This window comes from Chamaea fasciata, unplaced genomic scaffold, assembly GCF_029207755.1.
Source record: "Chamaea fasciata isolate MVZ Bird 193981 ecotype frontalis unplaced genomic scaffold, bChaFas1.0.hap1 SCAF_6, whole genome shotgun sequence".
NCBI lineage: Eukaryota > Metazoa > Chordata > Aves > Passeriformes > Sylviidae > Chamaea > Chamaea fasciata.
The window spans coordinates 27,544,403-27,564,353 of NW_027094091.1; the positions used below are offsets into that span (position 1 = coordinate 27,544,403).

At 39.2% G+C, this 19,951-nt stretch overlaps 1 protein-coding gene across 3 annotated transcripts in view; it reads left to right on the forward strand.

Moving 5' to 3' along the window:
- The window catches only part of CRACD (capping protein inhibiting regulator of actin dynamics), a 130,091-nt gene that overhangs the window by 98,045 nt on the left and 12,095 nt on the right, over nt 1–19,951 (forward strand). For all 3 annotated transcript variants that reach the window (XM_066185773.1, XM_066185774.1, XM_066185772.1), the window contains 4 exons: nt 4,904–5,039; nt 14,766–14,930; nt 17,394–17,462; nt 18,724–18,906. In XM_066185773.1, the coding sequence (XP_066041870.1) occupies nt 4,904–5,039; nt 14,766–14,930; nt 17,394–17,462; nt 18,724–18,906 (553 nt within the window). The remainder of the gene's footprint in view (nt 1–4,903; nt 5,040–14,765; nt 14,931–17,393; nt 17,463–18,723; nt 18,907–19,951) is intronic.

The following is a 19,951-nucleotide window of genomic DNA, read 5'->3' on the forward strand; positions in this document are numbered from 1 at the left end:
CAATACAATAATACAATAACATTGTACTTTGTGCAAAAGTGTCCCTGCACCTGCTCTGATGTAGTTAAGAGTGCAGTCCCAGAGCACAAACTGTTGATTGATGTCTGACTTTCCAACAGCTCTCTAGACATGCAACTAGCATGGAAACTTGTGTCAGGACTTGCTCAGCTGAACCAGGAATTTGTGTGGATTTTTGAGTTTTGATGTTTTGAGGGGCTTTTTTTTTGTTGTTTTCTTTTCTTGTCCTGTACTCGGTTCTTGGTTATTCTAGTTTCCAGAATATTCCTCTGAATTGTTTCATGTGAACAATGACCACTAATAAGGCACAGAAGCGGTAATGGGAACACCTAGAGAGGGGAATAAAGAGAGTGTGATACCTTACCCAGTCCTGGCTTGACGTACCTAGAACTAAATAGATCCTAAGTAGATCTGTAGCAGTGGATCTCTGAGGGAGGGTCCAAAGAGGGTCTCTGTTTGCTGCATTTCTTGGGAGAGGAATAAGACTTTTCCTGTAGACTCAGGGTGGTCCCATTCTAATGTGAGATACTTGTTTCACATTTCTTAGGTTTTTAGCACACACAGACACCTCAGCAAGAATGGGTAATGGATAAAGAGCAAATGGAATTTAACTTTGCTCTCAGTATGAAAAGAACTACTTTTGAAAATTTTTGTATTGCAATTGAATCTGAAACATGTTATTTGGGTTGCAACACATCTTCAGAGAGAATGTGTTTAAGGATTTGTTAAAAGTGCTTTGTATTTTTATATAGCACATCCATAATTCATGTAATTTAGTCAGGTTTCTGAAAGTGAGTCAGATGATGATTCAACTATTTTCAGCACAAACAGCCTCTGAAGTATTATCACTGGAATTATCAACAGAGGTGCTCATAAACCGATGCCCCTCTTTTCCCATGTCTCTTGGAAGTGATATGGAAGTTTGAAACTGTAACATCTTCAGCCATGGCTATGACTGAAGCCCATATCTTTGTCATGCTGTGAATTTGTTGAAATCCACTCCTGATATTGACATGCCTTTTAATTGAAGGGAGAACAGTCAGTAAATGTGGATTGTCAGGATTTTATTGTATAAAGACTTCTGAAAAAAAAAACTTCAGAGAAGGGTAGCAGCAAAGGAAACTCAATTATTCATACTATATTATGACTTAAAAGAAAATCAGTCTTTCCAAAAGTAGAACATGAGCAAAGTGAAAAAAAGCAGTGGAAAAAGGACCTTTGTGATATAATCTGTCAAATTCACAGCTGGGAAAATGTGAAAGGATTGTGGGCTTCAAGGGAGTAAAATAAGAGACCTTTCAGAAAGTACAAGTAGCTTGGAAATCACCTTAACTGCTATTTGAACTTGCCTGTAAAAGAAACTAGGTTACTACAATGTGTGAATATCTTTTTCCAATGTTCTTTAGCCTACATAGATATTAAAACAAAATTCTTAAACTATTTTTACCAGTTGTTGGACATGTGGCTAGCAGAATTGCTCATTCACCCACTTCTGAAATATTCAGCATATTTGCAAAGCATTTTGAAGGGATAGAGTAGAGAGCAGTCTGGCATTAATTCACTGTGGGGTTTCTTGTGACTCTTTCATGTATTCTGACAATTTGGAGTATGTTTTATTATCAAATCAACAAGAAAACAAAAATGGAAACAAAACCTTTAGGATATGCTTGCCCTTAGCTCTATGAAACAGAAATATCTGGTGCCTTGTAAGTATGGGGTGGGGGGGTGGGGGGAGGGGGAGAGAGAGAGAGAGAGAGCGCGCGCACTTAGTGTCTGGGAGAACGTTGGAGATGCTGGAAATGCTTAGCATGGTCCTAACCTGCCAGTGGTACCATTGGGGGCACTTGTCAAAGACAGGGCTGGATTTTCAGTGGTGATGTACTTATGGTTGCAGGTCACATGGAGCTGCCAAGATACTTCGTGTGACCTGCTGTCCCTAAAGGAAGCTTAAAATGAAATTTTGACGAGTTTGCAGGCAGGAGGAGAGACCAGATTCCTAAAAGTGTCCTCAGCTCTGCAGCAGGGTGGGGAAGATTTTCATTCACAGCTAGGTCCTGGGCAGTCCACCAGACCTGACCTCAGCAGTTGCTCTTTTCTTCCATTTCAGAGATTCAGGTTTTACCAGGCAATTCCTACAGTTAGAGTATTCCTGCTGTAGGTCAACTGCAGTTTTGGGGTTTGAACTGCTGGCAAATTCTCCTCAGTTTCAAAGCTGCAGATTGGCTGCTCCCAACTTCAATATTAACAATTCATTATTAAGGTCAAGAACAACTTCCAAACAAGTCACTGAACTCTTTGGTGCCTGAATCGCAACCCTTACCTACTAATTAGTTGTAACAAACAACACAAATATACATGAGGTGTCAGATTTTAAATATGAGAAGTAGAATCCACTGGACAGCAAAAGGTGTGAATGGTGTTGAATGTACAGTGAGTAGCTGTGAGACAAAGTCACAAGTACCTGAGCCACAGCATAGCTGGAAAAATATTTGAGAAAGGATCCTCTCTGGAGAATATTATGACCTGGACTATGCATTCTCAGAAGATCTCTCAGCTCAAAGGTAAAGAGCAAACAACCATTTCCCACTGGCCTTGCCTTCTGCACCTGCAGCAGGCTCACACACTGAACAGTGCAAATGCAGGAGGGGTTGCTGTGGGCTGGTTTGTCAAATTTTTGCATGTGTCTTTCCTACCTGGTTGAATGCAATGCTGGAGCTTTCTGTTCAAACAGACCCACACAATTATATGAGAAAAGCCAGCTTTCACTCAGTTTCATGTCAAAACATTAACTTCCAGGCCTGCTAGGAGTTTGCCTCTCTGTAAGGGACGCTTCTCAAGTTGTGGTTTACGGGTTGACTCCTGGCTGGCCAAGCAAGGTAGAGGTATTTCAATGCGATGCAATTTTCCCACAGCTCTGTGTACAGACCGAGTCACAGTGACTCGGTATAGAAACCTTTTTGGAAGAGAGTTTAAAAATACAATTTTATGGTTTCTCTAATTAAAGGTTCCTAAAAGAAACTTTAAAGGTGTACTACCTTTAACAGCCAGAGGCAATTGAGTTGTGGGTTTTATTAAAAAAAAAAAAAATCTGACATAGAATAAAGCATCAGTTAAGTGCTCCGCTTCTTCCATGGCTAAAAATGGTGTGGAATATTGACCAGCTCTTTGCCTGATTGTGTGCTGGTTTGTTTCAAATTACGCATGTTGCTGAAATATTAATCTAAATGAAAAGTAGTTTTTCAGTTAGTCTGTGATTGTATGGAAGATGAAATCATTCAGAGAACTGTGTGTGTTCTCCCCTCAAAATTGGATTGATTATTTTTGTGGCTGCAAAAGTATTTTATAAACAAAAGAGAGAGAGGGGGAGGGTTTGGGGGACTTTTTATCCTGTTATTTTCAGGTTACCTCTAAGAAATTCTGTTACAAAAGTCAAGAATAGTCTATCATCTAATCAGTTTCAAAAGAGGTATGTAACCCTATATGATACTCTTCCTTGCTATGAAAAGATTATTGTTTTTACTTCAAATACCTCAGGGAAAAATGAGATGAAAATTAATAAATACCTTCCCAACTTATTTGTTTCCAAAGTATGAATAGAAATATCATGAACAATTAGCACATTTTAAAAGGCAGAAAAGATCTTCTTAAATATGTGAAACCTAATTTTTCTTGTTCTTTTGCTTATGTCTCTCTCTGGAAGTATCATCTTCCTTGCTTTTGCTGAAATACTTATTTATAATGCGTTTATCATATGTAGAAGATTATGTTGGATAGATCTGTATCAAAACTATCTTTTTTCCCCCTCCAGATTGTTTTCTGCAAGTATAAATGGGTTCTATAGGCTTGCCAACAGGTTATTAAAAGAAGAGATTTAGAACCTCTGAACTGTTTTTTTTTTATTTTTTTTTTTTTAAATTCTGGCTTTTATCATGATTGTAGATTATTGGCTTTTCACTTACCATGGAATATTCTAGGTGAGACAAAACATGACTTTCAAATTGGTGTATTTTTTCCTCAGTGTGGCTCCAAAACCACAAGCCTCTTTTTTTTTTTTTTTTTTTAAATTCTAAGTTTTGTTATAATTAAATTTATTAGAACAATTTCTGGTAAATGAAACCCCTTTTTGTTTCATGCCTTTACCCGTGGACTTCAATCAGAGCCATATAACTGGTTCATTTGTGACACACCCTCCTCCTTGGCATTGGTGTTCAGTTTTGCAGCAGCAGGCGGGTATTTCTCACTCTCTGTGGCTAATCAGGGACACACAGCTGGGTGCAATAAGCTGCTTAGCAGTCTGGGGGTTTGGTGATAACCTTTTATTGTCAGCGTGATCACGCTCATGGCCATAGGAAGCACTGAGTAATCAGCTGGAGGAGGGAGCTCTATGGAAGTGGTTTACTGCACTGTAATACCTCTTTTTGTGTTACAGAGCTCCCTTTGCTTGGCACTTGCTGTTTTCCTTGACCAGGAGTGATAGTGTGTCCCAAGCAGTGGCACGAAGGACGAATGCAGTTTCTTAGATATGTAGTCTGGCAATGTGTGCATCATCACCATCTAGTCTGTATCCTGAAAGTAACATTTAGATTTGAGACTTACAAGCAAAATCAATTGAACTTCTCAACACGCCTATTAAAAACACCAACTCTGGGTCCTTCCAAGGAGGAGGACTGTGTACAAAGGAATCATGCCCCTCTGTTAAACTTTTGAAAACCAAAAGTGTTTGGATTGCTCTCCTCTGAGAATTTAAAAAGGTTTTAAATTAAAGGTAGAAGGAAAAGGGGAGGGGGGGGGAAATCCATACAGCAGGACAAGTATGATATGAAGAGTCACTCTCGTAAATTAATTGCAGTACTTACTTACTTGTTGACTGGTTTTTATTTAACAGATCCTCCCATTATTCTATGGGCAGTCGAGCTTTTTCCCATGACAGTATTTTCATACCTGATGGGAGAACAGAGAGTGAACAGGCTATTCAAGCAATGTCACAGGAGAACGTTTTAGGAAAAGTCAAAATTCTTCAGGTAAGAAATTTTAAGTGGGAAAAATATTTAAAATGTGGTGTAAAATGGTCTCCAAAACGCGTTAAATGTGCATAAAGATGGATTGTTTTTCCAGTAGCTTTGGGACAGTTTCTCAGCCATGTTAAGCTCTCTGGCCAAAAGCCATTGCAAGTAATTCAGATAATCTGCAGAAGTTCCAAGTTTTGGTCTTGAAAGGTACAGCAGTGATGCTGTAAACATATCTGCAGAAATGTCTGTGCCTGTGGAACTCATCTGAATTGAACTCATGGTTTTGCCATGTCCTGATCTGTATGCCTAAGTAGTACAAATGTGGTAATGAGAGAAGTAAATGAAGGCTGTGTTGAGGGCAGGGAATGGCGTGCAGAGTGAGACTTCTTTGCAAAGCCAGTTTAATTATACGTTTATATGTATTACATTTTTTTTTCTCCTTTTTCTCACTGCACTTTCACTGGTTTTCATGGAAGGTGAATTTATTTATCTCTCCAAAGCATAAACAACTCATTTGGGTATTTGCCTCTAAAGAGCTTTATATGATCTGCATCCCCTTCTTTTCCAGGGCTCTCTCCCATTAGGGCTCAAACTATTTTTTTGCTTTACTCCCTGCATTGCTGTAAGATTCCCAGCTTTACACCTTTCTAGACCTTGAGAGAGCTGTCCCTCAGAAACACGTTGCACTTTATTGTTCAGGATGCTGACATATCCCATCAAAATGCTGATAAATTTTTAATGCTGTGCAAGTGCTGTTACCCTGAAGATGACTAGTAAAACACCATTGATTTCTTTTACCTCTGAAGTTTACCCACGATCCATCTTTTCTGGTGAGTGAGGGATCATGCAGATTAGACAGCTCTGACCTTCAGGATGGAATTGTTTCTGCCTCCTGCCTGGTGCTGTCAGCAGACAGAGCACCTGCGCAGTGCTGGCTGTGCTGACTGTGGATGAACACTGAAGAAGAAACCAGACTAGGACATCTCCAATTCCTCTGTGCTGGTTTTTCAGCTTAAATTTCCCTGGGTCAGGTAGATTCAGTGCATGCTGTTTTCCAGGCTGGAAACCATTGTATTTAGAATGACTGCTGACTCTGGGTAAAGACCTGAGGTATGTGGGCCTGTCCTGTGAAGTCCTACAAAGCCCACCAACTTCTTCAGGGAGCTGTGCTCTCTCTATCTTGGATTTGTTTTCTTGGCTTCCATGTACTAGCTTTTCTCTGAATAACTTTTCACTTCCAGAGCTGTTTTCTCTCATTTCAAAATTCAGCTTAAAATTCCCAATGGAATTACTGCCTTTGCTACAATAAGGCACCTGAGAAAAAGTATAATCAATGCAGTTGGTAACAACCGTGCCCACTAAGCAAATGCTAAATCATGAAAATTACAGCAAAATGTCACCCTTGAAAGTCACGAAATAAATAGCCAGTGGTGCTCTCTTGCTTAAATGAACTTTGCATAAGCCTTTTTTTTGTGTGGTTAATTGCATGTATTTTAAGAGACAATATTGTTTCAGCTGCTTGATGTAAAAAATGTGCTTGCTTTTTTATTTAAAATGGAAGGATGGTAGTTAATTTTTGTCATTTTAGTGTAGCTGGAACTCAGCCTGTAACATACCAGATTCATTTTTCAATTCTGATGATGATGGTGAGAGCCACATATTCATTCAGAAAAGAAATGCATAATAGATTGCAAATGACACTTTAAAGTATTTACATGTTTACACAGAAATTATACATTCATCTAAATGTCCATGGATTTTTTATTTAAACCCACAGAAAGCGCCCCTATAATAAACCCAGGGGCCACTTCTTGTATCTTCAAAAATTGCTGCCCACCATGTAACTTCTCCCATTTCTCTAGCCATTATTTCTGCAACTGTTCCCTGAGTTTTAGGACAAAGTCATGCCTAAATCCCATTGTACATTTTAAATTACCCTTAGAGTTGAACCTTAGAGTTGAGTCCCAGGTCTGATGAGATGTTTGGACTATCATTCCTGATTGAAGGTTTCATGCACTCCACACGCCATCCTTTTTTTCCTGCTGTTCTATGAGCCAGGGTTTGCTATGTGATTTTGCAGTCACAGAAAATGTTAATACTTTGTCTCCTGATGCCAGAAGCTTCTATCTCTTTTGAAATCTCTTTCTGCAAGATAAGTCCAACTGGGAACATCTGTATTTCCTAAAGTGGTGGATAAAGAGGAGACAGTGCTCTCTTCTGAAGAGCACTCCAATTCTTAAAGGCAATTCTGTGGGCAGCCCTGAGTCCCAAGTCATCGCTGTGCCACCAGCATTACTGTGGTTTGCCAGGCTTGTATGTCAGGATAGAAGCACAGCACTTCCAGTTTCCATTTACCTAGCAAGGTACTCTTCAATGAAGAATTGTTGCCAGGATTCCATGCCCTGTGCTGACTCTAAACTTGCTGCCTTCCAACTGGAGATCAAAAGCTCTGCAGATTTTAACGCTTTTCAGGATTTTGTTTGGAGGTGGTACAGTAAATGTTCCTGGAAAACTTTAAATCTTTTTTGGAAAAGTCCCCATTAGGTTTGTCTCTTTCAAACCTAAGAGACAGCATGGTGAAAAGGGTTTTGAAGTCAGGATAGCAATGCAAGCCGTTTAATACTGATGGGGCTGGATCTCATTCTGGGGACCACCAAAATGTTTCTCCCTTCTTGCCTTGCATTTCTGCTGACTTTGGAGTGTTGATGAACCCACAAAAAATGTTGTGTAACAGTGCAAACTCTGTAGTAGTCTGGGCAGCTGGCCAGCCTGTGTGCTGGTTCAGCTGCTTATTGTGGGAATTCTCTCTCTCTAATTGCGTGTGAAAGGTAAATTAGTTCTTCCTGGAATTGCTCTCATTTGTTTTTATTGATTTTCAGATTGGCAGTATTCATCTTATCATGCTTTCTGTAAATGGATTTGCCCATGTTCAAAGGTTTTACTGTGTGCTAGAAGTCAGGCTGAGAAAAGCCTGGCCTCTCATAAACCTCCAGTAGCCCTTTTGGATCCTGATGTTATTTTGTGTTGGCTCAAGCCATCTGGTGTTGTAAAAGCAGTCTTTTCCTTGTCTTTTGGAACTGCTGAGATTTATCATTACCTAAATTTTAAGATCCAGTGTAGAAAGCCAGCCTGAACCTGTTCCCAGCAAGAGGTGGTGCACAGGCACTGGTACTCTTAATGTTGAACTCTTAGTTTCTGGGGATCTGTTGCTTTACTTGTCATACAGAGCTGGGATCTGTTGCGTTACTTGTCATACAGGGCTGGGAATGAGACACGAGGAATGTTTAAAATGTAAATCTAGCAGTGTGTCAAAAAAACCCCCCACAACCCAACTCTTGGAGCTTCGTTTTACATCCTTCCCTTCCAGAGGCTAGTGGGATGGTTTTCTACTCCCATCAAAGTGTCTTAAAACTATTTCCTGACATTTTGTAGCCGTGACTCTTCTTCCTACCTCTGATATTTGCCAGAAATGGCCAGCAAATGATCAGAAGAGAGTTTTTATATCAGACTCATATAAACTACAGCAAGCAAAATGGAAGCATGTTTAAAAGCTTGGTTTCCTGAAGCCTCTACACTGTTCTCTCTCACTTGCTGTGATAATGCCATTGTGTGGCACTGCTACTGTTCTCCACTGCTTGCCTTCACTAAAATTATCTTGAGTCATCTGACATCCACCTGTGTAGCTGCAGCAGTCAGCTGCAAGAAATATTAAAGATTGACTGTGACACACAGCTTATGGCCTTTAGGAACTACTGGGTTACATCCTTTTTGTTTCATGTAGCCATCTAGTTTAAAACAAATCCTCTGCTCTGTAAAGCTATAAAACACCTGTTTATTGTACAGATATTAATTATGATAAAACATTTTTTGTGAATCCCAACTTCTCGGTCAAATGCAAAAGTACCGCTTTTAAAATTCATATTTCCCTGATTTTGTAATGATGAATGATCCATATCATTTTCTTCTTGTCAGACCTTATTATGACTGCTCAGTTTTGGATTACATTTCTTATAGTCATTAGCATATCTCAGCTAATGACCAAGCCAGTGCTTCCCTCACTGTGCATTGCACATCTGTATTCTACCAGCCACTCCCAGTGAATCTTCTGATTCTTATTGCCCAGATCTCAACAAAGCTACAAAGCCATTTTCAAACCTCAAAGTTATACTATCTTTTTCCATGATGCTCTGAATTTTTCAGAATTGGGAGTGAATTTTCACTTCATGATTGCCTAGCTTTGTATTTCTTACAATTAATTTCTTTGTTGCCAATATTTTCTAGTGCCACTGCAGCCTAATTGTTTTCCTCATATTTAAAAATGCTTTTTTGCTTTATAAACTGGATTCATAATTTTTTTCTAAATCATTCTAGCATTTCTTGGGCAGACCCTCTTTTTTCTATGATCATAGTAATCCCTGAAACTGAGCTTCCTTTCCAAGGAAGAAAAATTTTCCTTCCTTGCATCTGTTTTGCTATAGGAGAGACTGATGTGACAAATGCCACAGATGCTTTATCTTCAAGCCTCTCCACAAAATCTTCTCTTTACACACGAGCATGTGTAAGTGATTCATCACCACTGCACACCAAAATCTTCATTTGTGTCTGGCTTTGTTGCAAATACACATCTCTAGAGGTCCATTTACAGTTTGCCTCTTCACCGTTCTTTTATTTTGGACTCTTCCAAAAAGTTTCAAGTGTAATGCCCCTAACCACATGCTGCTCCAGCAATGGAGGGTGGAATATTTTCCTCCCTGCATCTTGTATCCAAAACCTTTGTGCTAATACTTGTTATTTTCCTAATTTTCTATAGTTTTACATGTTAATTTTATACCTGGATTATTTTCTAAAGCTGTACCAATATAACTTTTCACATGTTGCTATTGAGTTTATTCTCTTCTTGATCAAAAAAACCCAAAACACAGCAACAACAACAACTTATGTGGGGTATTTAATTTGTTTAGATATGCTGCAGATTTTCCAGTTTGGATTAAGAAGTGGACTCGCTTCCATAGCTCACCATGAATTAGGTGAACCCTCTTCTGAGCCTGTTATAAGAGAGAATATGATAGAGATGCCTGAAATAATGAGTTGAATTGATAAAATGAATAGAGGGCAATTATTCAGTCTTTCACAGCATGAGAAAACATGAACAGTTGAAACTAGTAACACTTCCGAATCAAAACAAATATTTCTTTAAGCAAAGTTGGAATGTATAAAAATTCCTCAGGTGTCACAAATAATTGGAGCATTTACAAGTAACATCTCAGTATGGGTTCACCCTGTTCTTATGTATTCCCAAGGCATTTGATTTTTGGGTCATTCTGAGAGACTGTACAGGACCAAGTGGAATTTCAACAGTGTGCCTTTTTAGGACAAGTATTAATTAAGTCATTATTTTCCATTTACATATAACTAGAAGACTTATTTTCCATTAAGTTTTGTTATATTTAGGCATTGCAAACAGATATGAAGAGCAGATATTTGAGTTGAAGGGAAAATATGACCAGCATTTCTTGTAAGCTTTATTTGAGTGGAATTAGCTGAAATAGTACACTCTGTTTTAATGATTTTTAACTGAAGAGAGTTAGCAGCTCAGCGGATCCAGTTTTGGATTCACTCCAGGCATGAAGCCCTAAGAATGATGTAGTTTCAGGGGCCTGAATCCAACACACATGCAAGCAGGCATGTACACAGAAGAGGAGCCAAATGGAAGTGAGAGAGGAGATGTACAGCCTGATCTGGGCTCTTTGCCAATTAATATGGAAAACTTGTTCTGTGGCATTTCCTATGCAAATGCAAAGAGTGCTGTGAAAGTCTGGGCTTTTTTTTTATTAGCTGCAGGTGCCAGACAACGCAGAACAATTTTACTTAGGAGCTTTATTCCTTAAGTTACTAATGGGAAGATGGTGTAAGTTAAATAATATAATATTTTAGCAAATTATTTTGCATGAAATAGAAGTAGGCCTGCGTCATGGTCCAGTTATCAAGGAAGATTTAAAAAATTGAATGAATGCAAACTTGTAATTTTTTTCTTCAATTCCTTGTACTTATTTGCCTGTATTAGGTGTGCAGACCTGTCCCTTACCTCACTATCACACTGACAGCCACCTGAGTTGTGTGGAAATAGGAAAACTATCAGGAGTCTTATAGAAACCTCAAGAATCTTACAGAATAAAAAAAAAAAGAAAGAAAAAAAAAAAAAAAAAAAAAAAAAGAGTGGATGAGGTAAACCTGGCCTGAATCTCATCGTAAACCTCCCCTGTGTGTGGTGTCTCCAGCCCCTGCTTCGTGGTATAGGCATTGTGTGGTAGCTGTGCTGTTTTGTGCTGAGAAGAGTTTGTAAGTCCTGTGGAAATGATTATCCACTGGCTGCAAACTGAGGGACCAGGAAAGCCACTGGAGCTGATAAGGCTGGAGGTGGGAGGTGCAGGCACAAGACATTCGTCTCTTTGCTTCTGCTTCTAGTTGACAGATTTCAGAGCTAGATGGTTGTTTCTGGCTGCTAAATTACAAGTCTTCTCAAACAAACCAAAAGAGACCAAGGTCCTGTGACTGAGCCCAATGTGCATCTGTGGAGATTTTCAAAAGGCTATTTAGACTTGACTGTGCAATGGCAGAGGAACAAAATGCCATGCCTGCAACTTCTAATAACAGGCATTGTAAATAATCTTCCTTAGGCAACAATCATCCACAAACTGTCAGCGCAGGGAATTCTTAACTACAGAGGATTTACAGTTATGAGTTCAGAAATATAGGTCTAACTGAAACTTTTGAGACATTTAAAGCAGATTCTCCTTTTCAGGGATTATGGCCTCTTCTCAAAGGTCTTGCATCTTAAACTGATGTATCTCTTCATCTGGGGTAGACTATCGAAGTGTTTTCCCAAGAAAAATTTGCGGGGTTTTTATTTTCTTTCATGGTTGGTGTATTTTTAGAAGTTTTATGGTTGACTAGGTAGAAAATGCATCAGTATGAAATTTTTCTGAGAGGATAATTGCATTGTAGTTACATTATAAGCACATTCTTAAGAAGACCAAGAAGCAGGTTTAGCATTACTCTTTAAAAGCAATAAGAATAAATTTGCTCAGTAGTTACGAGGAGCTGTTTGAGATTTTGACATTTGGTCATTTGGTATTTATTGTCAGCCTTAGAGAAAAGAATGCACCAAAATAAACTGGCCAGTGGAGAACTACTAGTGGAGCTTTGTGTTTTTTAAGATAAATTTGTTCAAAAAAGGCCAATAAATAAATAATACAGAGAAGCACCTTCTGTTCTGGAAGGGTGAGGGTTACTATAGTTTATTCTTCGATCCTCAAACTAATTTATGCCAGTCTGAGCAAACAAACTTTTAAAGCTTGGAAACAATTAAAAAAAACCAAAACCAAAAAACACTCATGACTGTGTACAGTCCATAAATGTTGAGGATAGTATATTTCTTGGGAATAAGAAGAAAATAACATTTTATATACATAATATGTATATATATTATAACTTTTATATACAGGAAACCACATTGTTACTGCAAAGCCTTCAGGCAGCCTTGATGGTAATTAAAAAGGCCATTCTTTTTCAAGCATGGCCTTTCTCCACAACAACTCCATCACCGAACTCCCATCTCACACTACACACACACATCAAGAACTTGTCAGATCAAAAAGGTAACACCCCATCCCTTCCTCCAAAACACACTGCAAGCAATATGTTAATGTGTGCATGTTCTCACCATGGAACAGATGCACAGATCCTTAGTTTCCCAGGTGGTTTCTTGGTAATGCTGATAGTTCCAGTTTTCTGCCCGGGAGAATTATTTGTCCAGGAATATGACTTTGGGAAGAAGAAAGGAGCAACCTCAACTTAGAAAACACATTATCGCATTAAGACTTTTTTCTGAAGTAATTTTATTTTGGCATCAGAAGGCCTGCAGGAATAGAGCAGAATTAAAGGCCTCACACAATCTCATACAGACCATTTTGCACACTCCAGCTCCTATGTACACAATGGAAGCATGTGAGACTTCAAGTCACAGAATTGCACTGCAAACATAAAAGCCTGCAAGGACTTGGTGAAACCCTTGCCTTTAGACTAGGCCAGTAGTCCAGGTGGGAATAAAAGTTTGCCATTCACAACTGCCCACTATGCCAAAATGCTTTATGATACAAATTTCACCACATCCTGCCAAAATTCAAATGGGCATAAATAACTAACTGTAACTCAGTGAGGAGACTGAGAAAAGCTATTCTAGTTTCATAACCTGATTTGAGGAATTTCTGCATGAAATTTTTGTTTTAATGGTTCAATACAGAAACCTGTTAATATTTTTGGGATAATACGGGTAAACTTGATATAAGAGTGTAGCCCACTGGGAACTATGACAAAAAAGACTAATCTGACCTGAATTCCTTTAGAGGATATCTTCCCTTAACAAATCCTCACTTGTGGGCCATGTCACTAATTCTACAATATAGGAAAAAAAAAAATCTTTGTTTTACCTACTGTCTACTCCAATCTTCCACAGCTCTCAGCAGCAAACTTCTGTCAGGGTATTGTGTAAGTACCTGACATTTCCACTGAATAGAAGCTGCACAGTTGAATTATTTGTTCATAGTATCACAAGAAAAAATGAGAGATCCTCTTTGGAGAATTTTCTGTCCTTGAAAAACAGCAAAGCAGGAAAATAACTCCACGGTCTCTTCCTTCCTAATTGAGAATGTTTCACTGAATTATTTCAGGAAAGTAATATACTCATAAATGTTCCTTGCTGCATTTGCTCCTTCTAGAGAATGTCTTCTCTCTTTTGGAAAAAGCTCATATTCAAAGTTGGTATGGTACATGTCTCTGCAGTTGCCAGGGCTGCAATTTCTTTAACCCACCTTGCTAGAGGACACATAGTATATGTTTCTTATTTTATTCATCTTATGTTTGATGTAATTCAAGAGTACTTCCTTGTAAGCCTTGAGAGAAGATTGCTTAAATATGGAAAATAAATGGTGGGAAAGCTTTTTTATCCATTCATCTCTTGCATGTCCCCTGCCTTAATTTCTTTGTGTAACGGCAGTGAGTGGCAGTGCTCGTGAGCATGAGCAGACATGAGTTTGTCTATTCTTCCTATGAGACCAAGCATTTAAAAGAGCTGGGTTTCCCCTGCTTTGAGAATTTGCCTCTCTAAGGCAGGGTTGTGCCAAACCCTTAAAATTTAAAACTTACAATTAAACATTACAATAAGGATACCTTTTAAAAGTACAAATGCATGAGATGGAGGGTTTCAGGGCTAGAAAAGAAAAAGGTTGCCTTTTGGGGTAGTTTTAGTTTCTCAGTGTACATTTTTCTCATAAGCTTATTTCTTCACAAAAATAAGGCTTCATAATTCGCTTTTATAAACAATGTCTTAACCTAGAACATAGATTTTAAAAAAGAGATTGAGTATTTCAAAACTCACAATAAATTTTCGGAAGTTGGCAGCACTGTCAAGAACTTGAATCGATCATCCAAAATTAGCAATCATGTAGTAAATTCCTCACTTTAGTTACCTTGTGGGGAGAAAGGAGAGAGGGTGCCCACCATGTTGCAACAATGTGAGCCTCAAGATGGTTTTTTTGTCCTGAGTCCAGAGTCAGAAGTTGCCCAGAATATTTCTGTGCAGCTTTCAGGCAGAGAAGGGGCACTTGCTGGACTTGGCTTGTTTTCCTTATAATATAAATACCTGTTTTGTTTATTTGTTTTATTTTTCTGTTTTTTCAGCAACAGTTGGCCAAAAATATAAAATTTGGGCAGCCTCCACAAATGACAATTTCTGCGAGGACAATGGGGGAAGCAAACACCAGTGCAGAAGATGATGCGTTGCTCAGCAGCCCCATGGAGATTGAGACCCAGCAGGACACAGTGATCTCAGACTGCAGTAATAAAGTAAGCGCTTTAAATTGACATGTCCATGGCACTAGAGCAGCACTAAAGCAGTAAAGTTCACTGAGGTGTAGCAGATGTTTCCAGTGAGGCATAGCAGAGCTCAGTGGGCTGTTTTATGTGTGAGGGATCTCTCAGCTTGTGCCTCTTGACCTGGTGGGAAGCATGTTCTTGACATCCTGAGCCAGGTCACACAGAATTACTGGTCTGAGTGTTTCCTCTGAGTTTCCAGCAGTGCAGACATTACTTCCAGTGTTGCTAGAACGCTGGAAATTTTTCTAATACAGAAAATATTTTAAAATATGGACTTCCCAGCCAGGAAAGTTGTTCACAGCAACAAATACCAAAAAATAAAATAATTTCAAAATGAGAGGTGTGTGAAGCCTAAACTTGTAAAATCCTAGGTCTTAGAGTAAGTATGGATATTTTTCATGGACAGGAACCAAAGGTGAAGAAGGGGGAGAAGCATTTTGAATGCTCCCTAAAATAAAATTTCCAATATAATTAAAATAATTATTCAAATTATTCATTGAGATTTTGATGCTGCGGACATTTAGGTGTAAAAGGGTCTTGTTCAGACAGTGAAGAAACATGGTGAGTGAGGAAAGGTCTCTGGAAATCCTCTAAGGCAAGACTGGTTCAGTGTGTTGCTGTAATGGCAGAAAGGAGTACAGTGACATCCTTCCATGCCTGGAGAAGGCTGACTTTGTGCCTGAGAGCCCTTGCGGAAGTCATCCAGCAAGCCAGCATGTACACATAGCCCTTAGGATCCTGGGACTCTGGGGCAGAGCCTCTGCTCACGTTCACTAACATGAGTGCTACCTGTGGAAAAGGCAAAGGGTCCTGTGCAATTCATGGCTATGTTCAGCCAGACATGCAGAAGGGAGATTTATGGCTGAGTTGGCCCGTATTCTTCATCAGTCTTTAAGGGACAACATAGCTCCTTTGTGACCATTTCTTTCATGGCTGTGGTTCAATCTGCCAGGGAGCCAGGCATTTGGGTAGGACCTGCACACTCACACCTCTCCCTTGGCGGTCTGGAAAGAGAAAAATTAAACCCAAGTAAGGTTTATCTTTTGCCTAACAAGTACTCCTTCTGGTGTGATCAGGTAAGGTGAATCAAGAGCATCCTATGTGCCTCAGAGCACAAAGTTTGCAGTGGGACTGTGGACAGGTTTCGGCGATGCACTGTCTCTACCCTGGTGGTAGGTGAGCCTGTGTTTGAGGTCAGCATAGATTCTCTGCAGACAGCCTTCTTCTTGGGTCCTGCAGGAGACCCTTATGTCACCTGGTGACTTCCAGCTCGAAGGATGCAAGCACTAAAAGCCTGCTAGAGTATTTTTGTGTATTAAGGAGGGTGAAATTCAGTTCTTACCACCTACTCTTTAAAATATTACATTTTGAAAACAAAATGAACACCCCTTTGCATAATTCTTTTTCCAAATACTGAAAGAGCAACCATTCCTACTCAGAGGCAGTTGTAGACACCAACCAAACCAATTTTACATGGATAGTGTCAGCCAGAGCACTCGGTACTTTCCTTTTGTTTCTGCACACTACTAATTACCTGTGTTATCAGAGATTTCTGGTGCGTGGCAGCTTCCCTGGTTTCTGCTCGTCTCACCTGCTCACCTTGTAACTCCTTGGCATGTCTATCTGCATAGGTCTTGGGGGATGTGGTGGCTCCTGTCAAAAATTGGTGGCCAGGACCACACAGATCTGCTCTACTTAGAACAGGTTTCCTACGATGCTTTGTGACTTCTGATTTTCCCAACTGAGTGACTCAGATTGGTGGCAATAGTTCTGGTTTTCATTTAACCTGTAGTTATGAAGCTGAGCTTTTAGCCTTTGTATTAACAAGCATATGGGTGTAATAGGATCCAAACACACATTAGGTTACGAAGTAATACTGTGATAGAATGATTAAAACCAATGTTTCTGGGTGTGATGAATGCCGCTTCAAGCCATGTGCCTTGAAAATTCCTCACCATGATGGCTTGAAGAGGGACAGTGGCTAAAGAGTCCCAGTTCTTCAGGCTTCCATCACTTTGGGAGGACTGTGACCTCTGTAAAAAGAACAGGGAGTTGAAGCTCCTTGCAGCAGAGGTAATGCCTGAACAGGTTAGTATCTTTTTCCTTATGTGTAAGTCAGGAGAAAATAAAATCATTAAGACCTGATCAAAATCCTACAAAGCTGTGCTCTTTCTTCTGTTTCATAACCTGATTATCTTTTTAAAGAGGCCTGAGTGTTTTGCCTTTTGTAGAGCTGTATAGACAGCAGAGATTCAAGGAGCAGTGAAGACAAGCTCAGAGCATGTAGGAATAAGAATTGCTTATCCATCAGTCCTGAAGTGATAGAAAATAGGGAAAAATACAATCCTAACATACATAATTTCACAAGTCCTTTGAATCATATTTACTAGATCCTTTACATTTTAATACTTGCCTGTGGTAATTTTTTTCTAGTCCAGTGACACTCCAGATTTCTTGAGAAAAATGAATTTTCTTGGAACAAGACATGAAGTGGAAGAAAAGGTAAAAAACTTTTACACATGTTTTGCACTGAGTTGCATTCTAATTTTAGATACTAGAAGCCTGACAGTTTTTGTTTTCATACATTGTTTGATTGATCATCCAATATTTTGTGAACACTGTGCAGTTTTGGAGCTAGTTAAGAAGCAATAACTAAGAGATTGAGAAATCTTAAGAGCTGATTGCAGGAAACAGCAGAACCCAGTTTCTGCCAGTCTTGCAGCATTCCTCTATTTGATGTATTAATCACACAGTCATAATTTTCATAAGTACTTCTACTACTTTGTTTTGCCTGCATGTAATTCAATAAGCATATGCAAAATGTTCCCTCAGCTTTTAAGTAATTGGTTCCCTGATTAGCATATGTTTAACCTCAGAAGATTACAGAGCTGTCTTGAAAACAATGTATGTGATTTCTTTCCTTACAGAAGATGTTTTCTCCTTTTTTTATTTTCCCTCTGTCTTCTTTTTCCACTTGTGTTATGCCAAATGCAAGTCTTGGGACGATAACCTGATGACTTATGGAAGAGAGAGATGACAGGCTCATTCTTGCATGCCTAGACGTACAGTTCCACTATTTATTCATGAAAAGAGTCTTACTGAATCACTTTGCTTATATTTGCACTTTCTGAACCCAAGTATTTGAAGGGCACGAGAAATCAGGCACCCATCAAAGCCAGTGTTGTCTTTAGTTCTTTGCTGTTTGGCTCTGTCTTGGACAACTTCACATGACTCTGGAGGGAAGGTTTTCCATAGGCACCGTGCCAGTCTGAGATCCAATGCTACAGTCATCTTCCATGCAGACAGTACAGCTCTGTAGCTGTTCTATTATGATGCTTAGATAAGTCAATCTGATTTGCTTCTGCCTAAAGTGTATAATCTAAATTATTTAAAGATGTAGATCTTTTTTCACGGTAAGCACACTTTAAAATGTCCCAGTGTTTGATGTTGTTTAAAACTCTGCCTGTGCCTTTCCCAACAAGATCAGAGTGGAGCTAAATGGTGAAAAAACTTCAGTAGAATGGTCCAAGTAATTTTTAAGTGAAAATGATAAAAGTGTGTAGTACTGAAAACAGGAAAATATTAGAACTGCAACTTTCACATCATAGTTGTGATTCATATAATGGAAAACCAGGGTTTCAAACCTGTTCGGCTATTAATTCCTTTAACTTCAAACCTGCAAAGATGTGTGTGTGTAATTTATTTATTTATTTAATGGAACAAATAGCTTAATAATGATTTCTTGTGTTTGTGATACAAACAGGTCACTCCAGTTAAATCAGCTCGGCCAAAAAGACAGTTTTCCTGTTCTGGCACAATTGAAACAATCAATTTGGATTCAGTTCCCCAGGCTCTTGCTCGTCTAGACAACAGTGCAGCTAAGCACAAACTGTCGGTGAAGCCAAAAAAGCAGAGGATGTCAAGACAGCACAAGAGATTGACAAAGGTATTTAATGACTGGCCAAACAGCGAGAGGAGGGCGATTACTTTTGACACTGGGTACAAAATAACCATAAATGAATGTACTAGGATCTATAGACAGAGGACTTGGGATCTGATTAACACTGTCATTTATCTGAAACCCTAGCTAGAGAGAAGAGGCAAAGAAGTTTTAGTATTGCCAATTGAGACAAATACTGCTTAAACCTGAAGTACTTCCACTAGGATTTTACACTGGGAGAGCCTTCTGATTTTAGTTTTTCTAGTAAAAACTATAGGTCATAAAGGCCTGAAGATTTGTGCTGCTCTGATATAGGCAATCAGATGGTGCAAAATTTGATTGGGAAAAATCAGATTTTCTAAACTGGGCATGGGTTCTGACAGGGGTAATATCTTTGTCTTATAAGAAGGAACAAGATTTAAGTAATGTAGCTCTTGCAACAGCTATAGAGAGAAATATAAAGTTGTAGCTTTGTACACTTAATGCACACTGCTTCGGTTTTTATCCTGATGTAAGTTTTTGTAAATGGGACAAGATTATTCAACTACACAGGGCTCAGGAGAGGCCACTGCCCTTTCTTCTGCACCACTGCACTTGCATTTATCACTCCCCTAATGAAGAAATTAAATTTAAACCTCTTGTTTGTACAATGGTTAACTGGAGCCAAATGATGGCTCAGCAAACGATAGCTAGACAGGACATTAGCTGAGCTGCTTTCCTAAAGAGAAGCACTCTTCAGGTAGAACAGAGCAGTATTCCTAGGAATCTCGGGCTGTGCATGTCTATACCATGTTCCCACGGTTCCTACAATAGCACTGGAGTCTCAGCACAGCTAATGAGGGAGATATACTGGCTCAGGATTTGTGAAAAGAAAACAAATGTGTTTCCCTGAGGAGTGTTCTCTCCTGGCTAGCATTGCAGAGCTTTTTTCTGCAGGCAACAGCGCTGTCTCTGCAAGTACCAGATTTGCCATGAAAGAACTGGCAAAACAATGCCCCATAGCAGGCATTAATGATTTCAGGCTTAAAGGATGGAGTTCTAAGTAGTAGAA